The following is a 16,753-nucleotide window of genomic DNA, read 5'->3' as shown; positions in this document are numbered from 1 at the left end:
ATTGATCTTGTCCAACCAGGAGCTTAGAAGTTTCACTGGAGACTAGAATAATTTTTTCAGACTATAGGATCATTCTGGGATGATCTGGACTATTTGACCATCAAGTTTATACCAACTCCTGCTACAACATTTCCACAGTCCCATTCCCCACTCTTTGCCGCAGCTCTGCAGGTTACTTCCACTGAATGACCTGTCTAATTCCTCTCTGAACACTGGTTGTTCATACCACAATCTGGTGAGTCCCTTATTTCCCAAGGCAAAGTCAAGAAAGTCTCCCTCCTGGTGGACCATCTACATACTGTTTCAGGAAACCTTACTGAAAACACTTAACAAATAATGCCCCAATCAAGTCTCAGATGATAAGGGAGTCCCAGTCACTCTGGGGAGTTTATTCACTATAGATATTCTGTTGTTTTTACATCAGTCCATAACCTGCCAAAATATCTGTTCCTTGCTCTTACTGGTTATCGGGAGCCCTGCAGTATAATCCCATCAAAGTGATTTCACCTTTCTCATTCCTGAGTTCCACCCACATGGTCTCACTGGATGAGCCTCCGGGATGACCTTGAATTTGTGACATTCTGCCTGATCAGCAGTACAGCTCCCCAACCTCATTCACTTCCCTCTGGACTGTCTGAATCTGAATCCTGGAATGTTTAGCTTCCAGTCCTACCCTTCTCTGTAATGGCTGAATCTCCGTGCCATGTACTAATTCAGACTCTAAGTACGTCTGCATTAACTGTTCCACACCCGGCACTGATACAAACACACTTCTGACCCTTGGTGCCCCTGTGTTCCTTAACATGGCCTAACTATTCAGTGGTGTACTGGGCCAGTGGCATCAACATGGATGATGCCATCTGATAATAAACTGATTTGAAAGGCTGGCTCTATTATTGGAGTGAAACTAGACACACTGGAGGCCATGGTGGAACAAAAGACCAGGCGGACAATTCTGGACAATGTTTCTCACCCTCTGCATGCCTCCTTGGCTGAACGGAGGAGCATCTTCAGTAACAGGCTAACACCACTGCGCTGGTCCAAGGAGCGCTGTATGAAGTCATTCTGACCCCCGGCTCTGTAATCTGTAGCCGGGGAAGTGATGACACCCCTCATGTCAGACTGTTTGTGGTAACTTTTCATTCTTTCTCTTACTTCTAATATTTGTTTATCTGTACACTTGTAGTGCTACTGAGACACAGTAATTTGTCTATTTGTCAACTCTTCCCATCGCCTCTCCTGAAAAAAACTCAATTACCCATGTAACTAACGTGCACCAGCTTGTTAGCCACACATAAAACTGTACCACCTTTTTATTTCTTCCCTCGCTAGCAGGTGACACTGGGATTAACCCCACCACCCCCTCAAGAGACTCTGCTTAACTTTTTCCTGAACTCCCTAAGTCTCTTTGCAGGACTTTGTCTCTTTTGTTAGAACCGATATGGACACGTCCCCTGGCTGCTCACCCTGCTCTTTCAGAATGGCCTGTACTTGTTCAGTTACATCCTTGGCCCTGGTACCAGGGAGGTAATGCACCATCCTGCAGTCTCTCTCCTTGCCACAGATACGCCTGTCTGTGACCCCGGCTAAAGACTCCCCCGTCACTGAGGCTCACTGAGAACACAGAACAGTACAGCACAGGAACAGGCCCTTCTTCGCATGATGTCTGTGCTGAACGCGATGCCAAGTGAAACTAAATCTCTTCAGCCTGCGTATAATTCATGTGCTTCAATCCTCTGAATATTCATGGCTTATCTAAAACCCTGTTAAATGTCATTATCGTATCTGCTTCCACTACTCCCCATGGCAGCCCAAACCCAGCCCTCACCACTCTCTGTACAGAAACAGAAATCTTACCTGCCCTGAAATCCACCTTTAAATTCTCACCTTGGCATTTTAAAGCTGTGCCTTCTCATATTTGATATTTCTAACCTGGGGAAGTGATTCTGACTGTCTACCTTGTCTGCACCTCTCATAGTTTTAAAAACTTCTGTCAGGTCTCCCCTCAGCCTCCTTCACTCCAGGGAAAACAGCCCAGTCGGTCTGATCGTTCCTTGTAACTCAATCCCCCAGTACAGGTAACAGTCCTGTGAATCATTTCTGCACCTTTCCAGCTTAATCACATCCTTCCTCTCGTGGTGAACAGAACTGCACAGGGTACTTCTGGTGTGGTTTAATTATTGATTTGTACAACTGTAACGTGATGTCCCAACTCCTCTCAAAGCCTTTGCCAATGAAGGTAAGCATGTCGTGCACCTTCTTCACCACTTGGTCTACATGTGTTGGCACTTTCCGGGAACTGTGTACCTGTGCCTCAGGTTTATCTTTTCATTAGCGCTCTGCAGGACCCTGCCATTCACTGGGTATGTCCTGACCTTCTTTAACTTCCCAAAATCCGTCATTGTGTGTTTATTTGACACTGTAACAACTCTTCTCTGTTTCTCTGCACTAATGCCCCAGCAATAAATGTCAATGAACCATTCACCTCTGAACCTTGGTCATATATGGTCTTATGAACCCCTCACTGCACACGTCTCTATTTTGTTTTGCAGGCAGCACCTCGACCACTCTCTATTTCTCTCATTTACAATTTATCTCCACATAAATAGTAGTGAATTTTGATTCCTCCTACCACATCATCACACTTAATACATTAAATTCCATTTACCAAGTATTCTACTCACCAGCTTCCCCATATCCTGTTGGAGAGACCAAATGTCCAATCAGAACATGCCCATACCCCATTCCCCATCATTGACAATCATGGATTCCTCACTCTCTGCCACTCCTCCAGGTCATTAATATCAATAGTAAGTAATGGAGGGTCCAAAATAGGTTGCTGGGACACTCCAGTAGTTATGTCACCCCAGCCTGAAACAGACCTGTTATTCTGTCTCAGTATGATAACCAGTCTTCAGTCAATATTAACACACCTCCTTCCCAGTACGGAGATCTGGTCTTGTGCACCAGCCTTTCATGTGGCACCTTGGCAAATGGCTCCTGAAAATCCAAAATTACAACTTCTCCAACTTCCCCTGTAAAGTCTCACATCTCTAGTATGTTTGTCAAACATGACTTAACATTCAGTAACCCAGGTTACAGGGACAAAATCCAGGTTCCAGATGGACAGGGTGGTGAAGAGGCTTTTGGAACACTGGCCTTCAGTCAGGGCACCGAATATAGAAGCTGGGATGAAATGGTGCAGTTGTACAACACGTTGGTTTGGCTGCACTTCATAAATAGTGTTTAGTTTTTGTGACCATGCTATATGACAGGCACCATTGAGCTGGAAAAAGTGCAGAGGAGTTTTACGGGTATGTTACTGGATCTCAAAGGTCTGATCTGTGGAAACTGTTTTGGACAATTTTCCTTGGAATGTTGGAGAATGAGTGGCGATATTGCAGAGGTGTATAAAATTATAAGGGGCCTAGGTTGGGTCAAAGATAACAGACTTTTTGCCAGGGTAGGGGAATCAAGAACTGGGGGCATTGGTTTGAGATGAGATTTAATAGGAACCTGAAGGGCAACTTTTCCACATACAGGCTGATCGGTAAATGGAATGAGCTGTCAAGGGGAGTGTTTGAGTCAGGTACATTAAAAAGGTACTTGGACAGGTAGATGGAAAGGAAAGGTTTTGAAGGATATGGGCTAATTGCAGGGAAATGGGACAAGGAGGAGGATAGCCTTGTTCATAATGTGGTGGCGAGGGGGGTTACAGACCACAAGCTCAGATGGGAACTTTGGTCATCGTGGACCTTTTGAGCTGAGGGGTTCATATCTGTGCTGTGTGAATCTGACTGTAAACCCTGTTGACTTAGTTCAATGCATTAGACTTTTCCAAATGACTTGTTATTTCTTCACAGATTATAGACTCCAGTAGCTGAAGTGAAGTTAACTGGACTACACTCACCTGCTTTTGATCTTCCACCCTTCTTCAACAATGGTTTTCAACTCCACTGGGACCTTTCTGTAACACAGTGAGTTTTGACAGACTTCAGTGTCTCTACTTTCTCTCCAGGCTTCAGTGCCGGTCGTTGGGACCTGGTAATGTTTGCTTTTTGTCCTGTTAGCTTCCCCCTCGTGATGGCGGTTATTACACATTATTGCACAATGTTGAAATGTCACCATCAGGTATTTGTGGGATATTTGTTGTGTCCCCACTGTGAACACTAATTCCCTGTCGATCCTATGTTCAATGCAGGCTGATAATCATGCGACCACTCAGGTGCCTGACTCCATCGGTTGTTGCTCAGGATTCATCAACTGCATGGTGAGCAGGAGCTACTGCATGGGCAACAGCTTGCTTTACCTATTGTACTACCCTGGCTTGCTTATTGACTTTCACAGTGAGGGTACAATATCCATGGTCAACCCTGACCAGCAGAGGGCCATCACCAACATGTCTGTCTCGAGCCTTCTCTCTTCCCGCGATGAGGCCAAATACAGGCTGTGTATTCTGACTGTGTAGCCTCCAATCCTGATGACATGAACATTGATTTCTCCAAATTCCGGATATCACTGCACTCTGTTTTCCCCCAATTCCACTTCTTTTCCCCCATTCTGTTGCCAGTTAACCCCTTCACTTCTCCTCACACGCCCTTATGACCTGCCCATCATCTCTCCTAGGTTCTCCAGTTCCTTCATGTCATCCCGTGGTCCAACATTCTGACCTATTAGATTATTTTCTCTTCCTCTCTTTGCCTTTTCTGCCTGTCACCCAGCTCCTCACATCCTTATCCCTCCAGAAACCACACCCCCCCCCCCACTCACATGTCCTCCTCCCCCTCCCCCACCACCTTATTCTGGCTTTTGTCCCTTTCTGTCTCATCCTGATGAAGGTTCTCAGCCCGAAATGTCGACTGTTTGCTGAGTTCCTCCAGCATTTTATGTGTGTTTGCTTCAGTCTGTGTATTGATTAAACTAATCAAACTGGTACAGTGGAAGAGGAATTTGTGGAGTGGTCAGAGACAGTTTCTTACAGCAGTATCTTACCCAGGAACAGGACATTTCAGATATAATCTGTGTAATGAGGTGGGATTACAGAGAGATCTTGTGGTGAAGGATCCCTGAAGAAGTGATCACAATGAGGGAGAACTCCAGACCACAGATTGAGTGTGAACACCAGGGTCCAGGTTTGAGGTCAGGGTTTTCCTTCCACTAGATGAGCTGCCAAGGATGGTTGACGAGCCCATCTGCCCATAGCAGTTGGTTATATGATGCTAGTAAACCTATTTGCACCTTCCCCCGACACTAGAAGCAGTTCAGTTGGGCTTAGTAGCTAAGCCAAATGTTAAAGTCAGGAGCTGTATTTAGCTGACGGAGGCAATTTGAGGCACACACCATTGACAGCATTTAATGGGAAGTGGGAGCTTGTCCCATTACCACCCCATCACCGGTTAAGACAGCTGTAAGGCACCGATATGCCGGTATGTGAATGGGAAACTCAGTTGGAATGGGTTGCCACCAGCAGATCATGGTTTTTGCAGCTCTCAGAGCAACGTTACTCGATGCAGCAGTACTCCAATCTGCTTCTGATTAAATCTCTCATGACAATCACAGCTCCATTCTCATCTCACTTTGATATTTCCCCTTTTGTGTTTTATCCCATCGGGAGGAACACCTGAGGATCCTGAGACCAGTCTTCCCTGTGTCTTCTTTCCCGCCCCCTTTCTCATCACTGTCCCTACATGTAAGGTGCCTATGAAAAGTATTCATGCCCCTTGGAAGTTTTCATGTTTTATTGTTTTACAATATTGAATCACAGCGGATTAAATTTGGCTTTTTTTTTACTGATCAACAGAAGAAGTCTCTTGTGTCAAAGTGAAAACAGATCTCTACAAAGTGCTCTAAATTAATTACAGATATAAAACACAAAATAATTGTCTGTATACGTATTCACCCCCTTTAATATAACACACCAAATCATCACTGGTGCAGCCACTTGGTTTTAGGAGTTACCTTATCAGTTAAATGGAGATCACCATGTGCAGTCAAGGTGTTTCAATTGATTGTAATAAAATTACAATTATTGGTAGTCAGTATCCCGGCAAAGACTACACCATGAAGACAAAAGAACACTCCTAGCAGCTCTGCAAAAAGCTTATTGAAAAGTACATCAGGAGATTGATGCAAGAAAATTTCCAAGTCACTGAATACCCTTGGAGTTCAGTTCAGTCAGAAACAAAAAAACCTACAGCACCACAGAGGCCCTTCAGCCCACAATGTTGTGCCGAACATGTCCCTACCTCAGAAATTACCAGGCTTACCTATATCCCACTATTTTACTAAGCTCCATGTAGCTATCTAAAAGCTTCTTAAAAGACCCGATCGTATCCGCCTCCACCACCATTGCTGGCAGCCCATTCCACACACTCACCAATCTCTGAGTAAAAAAACTTACCCCTGGCATTTCCTCTGTATCTACTGACCAGCACCTTAAACCTGTGTCCTCTTGTGGCAACCATTTCAGCCCTAGGAAAAAGTCTCAATTCCTCACATCATCTTGTACATCTCTATCAGGTCAGCTCTCATCCTCCTTCGCTCCAAGGAGAAAAGGCCAAGTTGAGTCAACCTATTCTCATAAGGCATGCTCCCCATTCCAGGCAACATCCTTGTAAATCTCCTCTGCACCCTTTCTATGGCTTGCATATACTTCCTGTAGTGAGGCAACCAGAACTGAGCACAGTACCCCAAGTGGGGTCTGACCATGGTCGGGAAAAGCTGCAACATTACCTCTCGGCTCCTAAATTCATTCCCACGATTGATGAAGGCCAATACACCATTTGCCTTCTTAACCGCGGAGTCAACCTGTGCAGCTGCTTTGAGCATCCTGTGGACTCAGACCACAAGATCCCTTTTATCCTTCACACTGCCAAAAGTTGACCTACCTGGACATGGTCCATTCCCTGTACGTTTGTATGCCTGTCTTAATACAGGACTCCCTTGCTCTTATACTCAACACTCTGACCAGTGGGGACCAGCATTCTGTACACCTTATCCCATTGTGTAGCCACGTTCTGTGAACTATCTGCCTGGATCCCAAGATCACTCTTTTCACCAATGTTGTGAAGGGGTCAGTCATTAACATTATACTTTCTTCTTTCATTTGATCTCCCAAAGTGCCATACCACATTCCCTCCCAGATTAAGTTCCTTCTGCAATTTCTCAGCATATGTTTGTGATCTGTGTCCCACTGTGTGCATTGATCAATATTTACACTGTCCAGAATTCCACCAATCTTGCTGTCACATGTAAACTTGTAAACCACCCATCACCATTTTCATCCAAACATTGATATATATCAGAAACAACATAATTCCCAGCATCAATCCTTGTCGATCACCTCTGCACATGGACTTCCATTCCTACATTGCCTTCAATGAGGAATACATTTTATGAATTGAAATTGCAATTTATATTGAATCCCACGGGTCTTTTACAAATGCCTTACTAAGGTCTATAGAGATCATGTCCACAGTCTTGCCTTCATCAGGCACCAAGATGTTGGGACTGATTCTTTTTACGTTATATGTCAATGATTTCTTTACCCATTCTCTTCATCTGCCTGTCCTTCCCTATTTCCTCAAAAATACCTGCGCCTCCACCTGTCTCTTAGAACCATATAACAATTACAGCAGGCCACCTCGGCCCTTTTAGTCCGTGCCGAACGCTTACTCTCACCTAGTCCCACCGACCTGCACTCAGCCCATAACCTCCATTCCCCTCCTGTCCATATACCTATCCAAATTGAAGATGGATTTGTTGCAAAATTTGCAGATGATATGAAGAGACAGGTGGAGGTGCAGGTATTTTTGAGGAAATAGGGAAGGGCAGACGGATGAAGAGAATAGGCAAAGAAGTGTCGGAATACAGAACTGGGAAGTGTATGGTCATGCACTTCGGTTGAAGAGATATTCGGGTTGACTATTTTCTAAATGGAGAGAAGATACAAAAAATTGAGGTGCAGAGGGATTTGGGAGTCATTGTGCTGGTTCTGTAAAGGTTAATTTGCAGGTTGAGTCTGTGGTGAGGATGGCAAATATGATGTTAGCATTCATTTCAAGAGGACTAGAATATAAAAGCAAGGATGTAATGTTGAGATTTATGAAGTACTGGTGAGCTCTCACTTGGAGTATTGGGAGCAGTTTTGGGCCCTTTATCTTAGGAAGGATGAGCTGAAACTGGATGCGTTTCAAAGGAGATTCTCAAAAATGATTCCAGGATTAAACAGCTTGTCATATGAAGAGTGTTTGATGGCTCTGGGCCTTTATTCCCTGGAAGTTAGAACAATGAGGGATGACTAGTTGAAACCTATTGAATGGTGAAAGGCTTTGATAAAGTTGATATGGAGAGGATGGGAGTGTCTAAGACCAGAGGACTCAGCCTCAGAAGAGAGGGGCTTCCTTTCAGATTGGAGATGAGGAGGAATTTCTTTAGAGTGTGGTGCATCTGTTGAATCCATTGCCACAGGCGGCACTGTGGAGGCCAAGACTTTCGGTATATTTAAGGCAGAAGTTGATGGATTCTTGATTGGTCAGTACATGAAGGGATACAGGGAGAAGGCAGGAGATTGGGGCTGAGAGGAAAAATGTATCAGCCAAGATGAAATGACAGAGCAGACTCGATACGCCAAATGGCTTAATTCTACTCCTGTATCTTATAATCTGTATCACCACCACCGAAACCTCAATCAATTTTGTCAAGCGTGATCTGCCCACACAAAACCATGCTGATTGTCCCTAAGCAGGCCATGCCTTTCCAAATGTGCATAAATCCTGTACCTCAATTTCAAACTCAGATCTGCTGGTCTTTAAACAACTCCCGCTCGTCAGATGTGGTCTTGTCTGACAGTGGCTGTTCCCAATCAGTGCCCCTTGGCTTCTGACTTACTCCGTCCTAACTTGCCCTCCTGCAATTCAGTACCTTCATACAAGATCTGATTTTATTCTTCCTCATCACTAAGAAAAAAAGTAAGATCCCAGAATATTCACTGACTCTTAGCTGTCAGCTGGCCTGGCTCGTTTCCCAAAACTAATCCCTCCTGTCTGTTCTCTCCTCTGGTTGGGCTCTGTACATAATGTTTCAAACACTCTTCAGATTCAATGAAGAAATCTTGTGCATCTTAGTATTAAGCACGATCCAATCAATTCTAGGGAAGATAAAGTCCCCGCACTGGTCATTGGAGTCCAATATGATAATCCTATCAGTGTAACTGCAGATTGCCTCTGCAAATGAGCCTTCCAGTTTGTTGTGACATTCCCAGTGGGGAACCTCTGCTCCTGTTAAACCACCCTACCCCAACTCACATGTAAAACAATGAAACCCAGGAATGTTGTGCTGCCAGCCCTATCCCTCCAACAACAGAATACTCCTAATGTTGAAATAAACTCATTTCAGCCCATCAGTCCCAGCATGTTTATTAGCTCTCGTTCTTTCCAGACTGCCTTGTCATACATACATTCTCCAACTTGCTACTCTAATTCAAACTCTGCCAAGTGACACCATCAAACCTGCTGGTGCGGATGTTGGTTCCCCTCCGGTTCAGATGCAAATGGCCTTGTTTGTCCAGGTCTCCCACCTGCCTGGAAGGGAGCCCATTGATCCATGAATCTGAGCCCTCACTCCTGCATCAGATCATCATCAACATGTTAAAGTGCAGGCATTATCGAATTGTCAGTACACCAGCACATGGTTTGGGGCATAATTCCGAGATTGCAATCCTGGAAGAACTGCTTTTTTCCGAGTTCCCAAAAATCACTTTGTAGGACTTCATCCCTGCTCGTTTAACCCCTTCCGTGTAGCAGTAAGAAAATTCCCCTCTCAATGTACCCATTCCACCTTCCCTTTGAGAGGCCTTGTAGCTGAAGCCCCACCACTTTACCTGGGGATTAGAAGGCGCCAGGAGCGCGGTCTACATATCCTTATATCTGCCTATGTATCCTGTTACTTTATGTGACCGGACTTTCGTTTCCCTCGCGACACAAAGGAACAATTGTTCTGATGAATTAACCCTTTCATCACTGGAAGTGAGTGGACCCTAGGCCACCAACTGCTGTGTGTGAGGGCACTCGCACTGGTCATGGGGCAGGGGAGGGACAGACCGAATTCCTCGCGTATTTGCGGAATCGAAAAGCACTTCCTATGATTTAAAGCAGGAGAATCAACAAATTTCCAGAAATCCTTCAGTGTGTATCTTGGTGTGTGAGTGAGTTTCTTTTTCCGCTCGAGTGCTGTGTTCCGGATAAACCGTTGGAAATTGGCAGGTGTGGTAAAGTGAAGTTGGAGCTGGACGATGAGAGGCCGCTCTCGGCTCTGACCGTCACTCTGACTCTGTCTCCTCCCCTCCCCGCCTCTGTCTCTGCGCGTTTCTCGGGCAGGTCGGGGCGCTGTGTATAAAAGGAGACAGCAGCAGTCGGTTTGTCACTGAGCAGCGACCTGAGTGAAGCATCATCATGTCTGGCAGAGGGAAAGGAGGCAAAGGACTGGGCAAAGGCAGAGCCAAGCGGCACCGTAAAGTGCTCCGCGATAACATCCAGGGCATCATCAAACTGGCCATCCGCCGTCTGGCTCGCCGTGGCGGCGTCAAGCGGATCTCGGGTCTGATCTACGACGAGACCCGCGGGGTGCTGAAGGTTTTCCTGGAGAATGTGATCCGGGATGCGGTCACCTACACTGAACACGCCAAGCGCAAGATGGTCACTGCCATGGATGTGGTTTACGCCCTGAAACGCCAGGGCCGCACTCTCTATGGCTTCGGCGGCTGAAAAACTCCCACTTCCTCCCAAGAACAAAACAAAGTCTCTTCTAAGAGCCACCTTCCACCTCACAGAGGGAGCCGTGTCCACAACTTTTTAATTATTTTTATCGATACAGTCAGCTGAGTTACACTTGAAACTAATTAATCTGTTCCGCTTGAAATATTCCTGTGATTCTGCCTTTCCAGTCAGTGATTACCGTAAATCCTGAATGTATTATGATCGATCTTAATCCTTTTATCTGTCTCGGACATAAAGCACTTCACTCGTTTCGAGAACGGATATCGTAATTATGCATTTAAATCTTGATTGAGGGAATTAGAAATTAAATGTATTAAATGAAACTGACATTGTATAATCCGTGATAAAAATTAATGGTAAATCATTTTAAAGAAATGTAATCAAGCACCGTTGCTGGGTGCCCTGAAATTGGCGGGCGATTTGAAATTAATCCTGTGCCAAAAATGCTGTATTCCGTTTGGATGAAATCCGACCGTCAGTAAATTCCTAGAATTCCTTCAGGAAGTACGTGGTCTGTGAGGGAGTTTTTCCTCTCTCAGGAGGTCTGTGTTTCTGATAAACCGTTTGAAATTGGCAGGTGTAGAAGGTGAGAGTCCGGTCTTGGCTCTGTCCGTCACTCTGACTCTGTCTCTTCCACTCTTGTCTCTCTGCGCGTTTCTCGGGCCGGAGTAGTGGCAGAGGATTGGAGTAACTTATGTTACTTAGGTTATGTTATGCAGTAACTTGGGATTGAAGGAAAACCGAACACAGGAAACTGCAGATCGTGGTGAAGGGTCCAGGCCTGAAACGCCGGCTGTTTTCTCACTGCCTGGCCTGCTGAGTTCCTCCGGCATTGTGTGTATCGCTGCAAGGAAAAGCCTGCGAGCTTCAGACTGGTGAGGCTCGTGTCTGGAAGGAGAGATCACGTGATCCAGGACAGTGGCTACAATATTGGCCTGGTGGTAGGAGACAAAGTCATCGTTTCGACTGGAGACCTGTGATCAAAAGTGTGACTAAGGGATTGAGTCAAGTCTGCTGTGGCAATTCATTTATTAAAGACTCGGCTGACAATATCAATGCCCGGATCTGCAAATTTATCGATGCCACTAAAGTTGGTGATATCATGGATTGTGGAAAAAAAATGTAACTAGCAATACAACAGGACGGTGATGAATGAGGTCAGTGATTTGAGGAATGACAGATAAACGTGAGGTGTTCCATTGTCAATGACAAACCAGGGCAGAACTACCATGGGGAATGGTCGGTCCCTGGGAGTGCTGTAAAACAGAGAGATATCGGGGTGCAGATATCGAATTCCTTCAAAGTGTAAAGACAGGTAGGCAGGATGGTGAAGGAGGTGTTTGCCACACTTGCATTCATCGGGAGAGTATTGAGCACTGGACTGTGTCGTCACATTACAGCTCTACCAGCCTTGGGGAAAGTACTCTTGGAGCACGGCGTACAGTTATAGTTGCCCTGTGATCAGAGGGTGACATTAAACTGGAGAGGGTGCAAAAGGGATTTAACAGGAGGCTGGATATGCTGGGACTTTCTCACCAGAGTGTATGTGACATTAGAGAGACTGATAAAATAATGGCAGACATTGATATAGTCAGTAGTGAATCTGTTATCTCCAGGGTCATGGAGTTGGAAGCTAGAGATTACAGGCATAAAGTGAGAGAGGGAAGAATTAAATGGGACCATGAGGAGCAGGCTTGTACACAGAATGCACTATTTAGTTGGAAAAAACTACCTCCAGTGATGGTATAGGTGGGCACCATTGCAATATCTTTTGCACTGTGGAGAGAGAAGTTTCACAGGGACATTGGCCAAATGTAGGTAACTGACAATGGTTTTGTTTGTCCACTTGGTCAGAATGGATGTGTTGGGCTGAAGGACCTGTTTCTGTGCTGCTTAACTCAGTGACTATGTCTGCTGCTGCGACAGAGTGGGAGGGACAGTGTCAGTAGTGAGAAGGTTTGGGGGATGTAGACACGAGAGTGAATGGTTGAGGATGGGACGGATGGAATAGAATGTGGGGAAATGCGAGATCACCTATTCCCAGGATCAAACTGTAAGAGTCGTTTCCACATGGGGATGTTCAGAGGGACCTGGGTGTCCTTGTAAACAAATCACTTGCAGATACAAGTAATGAGAGGGGCAAACAGTATTTTGTCCTGTGATCCAGGAGGAGTGGATAAGAGGAGTACAGATGTTTCACTGGGATTCTATAGGGCCCTGGTGAGAGCAAACCTTGAATATAGTGTCCGGGTTTGGTCACACTTCCTCAGGAAGGATATCCCTGCAATAGAGGGAGTGCAGTGACTGTTCCCCACGCTGACTGGGCTGGTTCCAGGGATGGAGGGTTGGTTACGTGAGAGGAGTGGGCTAAGTCTATATTCCCTGCAGTTAATGAGAAAATGAGGAAATCTGTTAGATTTCAGAATGTGACATACAGCAGGCAAGGAGCATCTTTCCCCTGAAGGAGCATTCCATAACTGAGGAAAAAACCCTCAGAATGAGGCATAAATCACAAACACGACAGAATCTGCTGATGCTGGAAATCCAAAGCAACACAAGATGCTGAAGGAACTCATCAGTATGACAAAGAGTAAATTGTGATTTGGCCTCTACTGCTGCCTGTGGCAAAGCATTCCACAGAATCACCACTCTCTGGCTGAAGGAATTCCTCCTCATCTCCATTCTAAAAGGATGTCCTTCTATTTAGAAGTTGTGTGGTCTGGTTTTATACACTCCCACCACAGGAAAAATCCTCTAAATATCCACTCAATCAAGCCCTTGCACTATTTGATAGGTTTCAATTCAGCAACCCTTCTTTCTTCGATGTTACAGGGAAGAGGCCCAGAGCCATGAAACGCTCTTCATATGACAAGCCATTTAATCCTGGTAAGGTTCTCCATTTGTGACATGTCATGTCAGCAGACAAAGTTCTGGATTTCAGAGAGTCCCATGATTAATGACCCGATACCCCCAATAACCCCAGGTTGCAGTACTGATGATGTGTCCCTTAGCACACCCGGTTCTTTAAGCCAAGTGGGGTCAGGCCACGTGAATGAAAGGCATCGGCTAGATTAAAATGGCTCCACTGCACTAACCTATCCACCATAGCCCCACATATCTCACCATACTAAACTCCACAGCCTTATCTCTCCCAGCCCCACATATACATCCACCTGCCCTACCCTCAAACCTAATCCTAAGAATGGGCACCCACCCATTCTAACCCTGGCCACTCACCCACAAACACGATTACTAGTGTAAGGAGGAGAAAGATCCAATAAAGGCAAGTTTTGGACCTGGTGAATGAAGGCATGGGCCAGATCAAAGTGGCAGCGTTGCGTGACTCTGAATCGAGAGTGACGAGATGAAGAAGCACAAGAGGGGTGATTCTCCGACTTCCCGCATAATCTCTTTGTTATTTTGATTTTGTTCTGATAGTCCTCTGTCTATTTGAATATGTTGGTATAATTCATATTTAATTCCAGTGTTTCTTGTCAATGTTGTGTCTGTGATGTTGCTACAAATACGTTGTTCCTTTCACCTGTGCATAAATAAACTCGATTTGAACTTTACATTGAAATGTTCAAATCTCTCCTTCGCTCTCCTGCTGCCCTGTGTCATGAACTGAACGTCTTCGTGTTTAATTTTACAATATTTCATCTGATTTTATTTTCATTCTGCTTTTGAAATTTGCGTTTCCCTTTTCAATTTTCGCCCGCACCCCCGGCTGTCTCTGCCCTTCTGTACTTCCTCCCGCATTAAACGACAGCGGTACCCGCCACACATTGGCGCCGCTTCGCATCCCCCAGCGTTCCGATTGGTGATTCCTTTCTCCAAACAGCCAATGGAAATGCTCAGCTTTCCCATCCTCATTAATATACCACTTTGGGCGCTGCCTATTTAGTCCGGGCTCCGGACAGTTTTTCTTATTATTGTGTTTGAAACCGACGGGGAAATGCCTGATCCACCGAAACCCGCTCCCAAGAAGGGCGCCAAGAAAGCTCTGTCCAAACCGGCGAGCAAGACCGGCAAGAAGCGCAAGAGATCGAGGAAGGAGACTTACGCCATTTACATCTACAAAGTGATGAAGCAGGTTCACCCCGACACCGGCATCTCCTCCAAGGCCATGAGCATCATGAATTCATTCGTGAACGATATCTTCGAGCGCATCGCGGGTGAGGCTTCCCGCCTGGCCCATTACAACAAGCGGTCCACCATCAGCTCCCGGGAGATCCAGACCGCCGTTCGTCTGCTGCTGCCCGGGGAGCAGGCCAAGCACGCCGTGTCCGAAGGGACAAAGGCGGTGACCAAGTACACCAGCTCCAAGTGATGACAAGTTTACTGACAAGACAAACGGGAAAATCAAAGGCTCTTTTAAGAGCCACTCACGGTTTCATTAAAAGAGTTACAAAATATTGAGACATGGATTTGAGGTAAGTTTGAAAATTTCTTTTTGATGCGCTCATTCAGAATCTTATCTCCGTTACTCAGAACTGGCTGTCCACTATTCAGCAGAATCCCGATTTCTCTGTTACATTCCTGCGTACTGCACAGGCACGGAATCGTCACGCACCCCTTCCCTGTCATTTCCTGTCGGTCATCAGGTTTCTCTGAAGAAGACACTAATTGTTGTTTCTGGTTTAATTACCGTGGAGAATGCGGTTCATTAAGTTTTGTCCCATTTTGGTTACTTCTCGTAACCCCTTCCAACACGAGAACTGATTGTATTTGTTAAAGCTCCACTTTCTGAAGGGCCATCCATTGGTAAACTGACTTGAGTTTACACAATGACCGTCCGCGAACATTTTATCAATTGAAAGAAATCGGTGAACTAAATCTCGAGACATCGTCGCGATATTAACTACACTTGGTTTAAATGTGTCTGTCTTCAGTAACGGGGGTAAAGGGTCGACACACAAACTTGTTTATGGTTTAATTTCAGCAACAAAGGCTTTTTTGGCGGTCTTTTGAAAATTTCAGTTTATTTCGACGGTTAGGTTATTTTCCGCGCTTATACCGTTGCTGTGTCTTGATTGGTGAATAAAGCAGCTCTCCGATTGGAATATTTCCCCTTTCTAATCAGATAAGGAATAGTTTCACCAATCATAAACGTCCCGCTACATTTCTCCAGACTATAAAAAGGGGGAAAACGCATATTTCCAGGAGCCAGAATTTTTCATGGTCAAGACTTCAAGTTTATTTCTGATTTATCAAATCTATCTGACGTTGTATGTGTTCAGGAAACCTGGTTGTTACCACATTTAAATTCTTCCTTCCAGGATTATATTGTAATTAGGCGTGATAGATTAGTTGGTAGAGAAGGTGCTGTTGCAAATTTTATACGGAAAGGGAGAAGGCGTACAGTTGTGGATGTAAATGAAATGTATGAGGCACTTGTAAAAGTATTTGATTCAACAGGTAGCGACATTAAAGAGGTATATTATTATAACCATTGTGGAAAGCTTTCGATTGATTTGTAGGAGAGTATATGTAGCTCTAGCTCACTAAGGGTTGTATGGTTGGGGATTTTAATGCATAGAGTTCACTGTGGGGTTGTTCTCAGAATGATGGTGATGGTTTGATTATAGAAGAGTTTTAGATATTTCACATCTTGTGTGTCTTACTGGTGGGAGAGTTATGAGATTTAATGTTCATAATAGTTCTGAAATTGCTGTAAATTTAATTTAGTATCAAGCATTCAGGCTTCAGTGAGTGAGTGGTATGTCAGGGGAGATGAAACATTGGAGAGTGATCATATTCCTCTATTTATAAGCCTGGGTTTAGATTTATATTGGGACAAGAAGCCACCTTGAGGAGGTGGAATTTTGGTAAAGCAAATTGGAGAAGTTTTAATGTTTTATGTGATGAACGGAACATCTGTCTGAATTGAATAATGAGGATGATGTCGATTTCTGCAAAGAAAGGTTGTCACATTATTCCTCAAATTTGCTGGAAGAGATTCATATTAAAAAGTGCAT

General features: G+C 44.9%; 1 protein-coding gene and 1 pseudogene across 1 annotated transcript; both read left to right on the top strand.

Annotated features, from left to right (window-relative positions):
- The window catches only part of LOC132383935 (uncharacterized), a 109,281-nt pseudogene extending 94,786 nt beyond the window's left edge, over window positions 1–14,495 (top strand).
- Window positions 14,496–14,730: 235 nt separating this feature from the next.
- On the top strand, window positions 14,731–15,105 carry LOC132383939 (histone H2B-like). Its single transcript, XM_059955126.1, has one exon. The coding sequence runs from the start codon at window positions 14,731–14,733 to the stop codon at window positions 15,103–15,105; it is 375 nt and encodes a 124-aa protein (XP_059811109.1).
- The last annotated feature ends 1,648 nt before the right edge of the window (window positions 15,106–16,753 follow it).

This window comes from Hypanus sabinus, chromosome 31, assembly GCF_030144855.1.
Source record: "Hypanus sabinus isolate sHypSab1 chromosome 31, sHypSab1.hap1, whole genome shotgun sequence".
Taxonomy (NCBI): Eukaryota; Metazoa; Chordata; class Chondrichthyes; order Myliobatiformes; family Dasyatidae; genus Hypanus; species Hypanus sabinus.
The sequence above is the reverse complement of the archived record's forward strand: the minus strand, read 5'-3'. Positions and strand labels throughout refer to the sequence as shown.

Coding starts and splice junctions, on each gene's coding strand:
- LOC132383939 (XM_059955126.1), top strand. CDS start 14,731: ATGCCTGATCCACCGAAACCCGCTCCCAAGAAGGGCGCCAAGAAAGCT.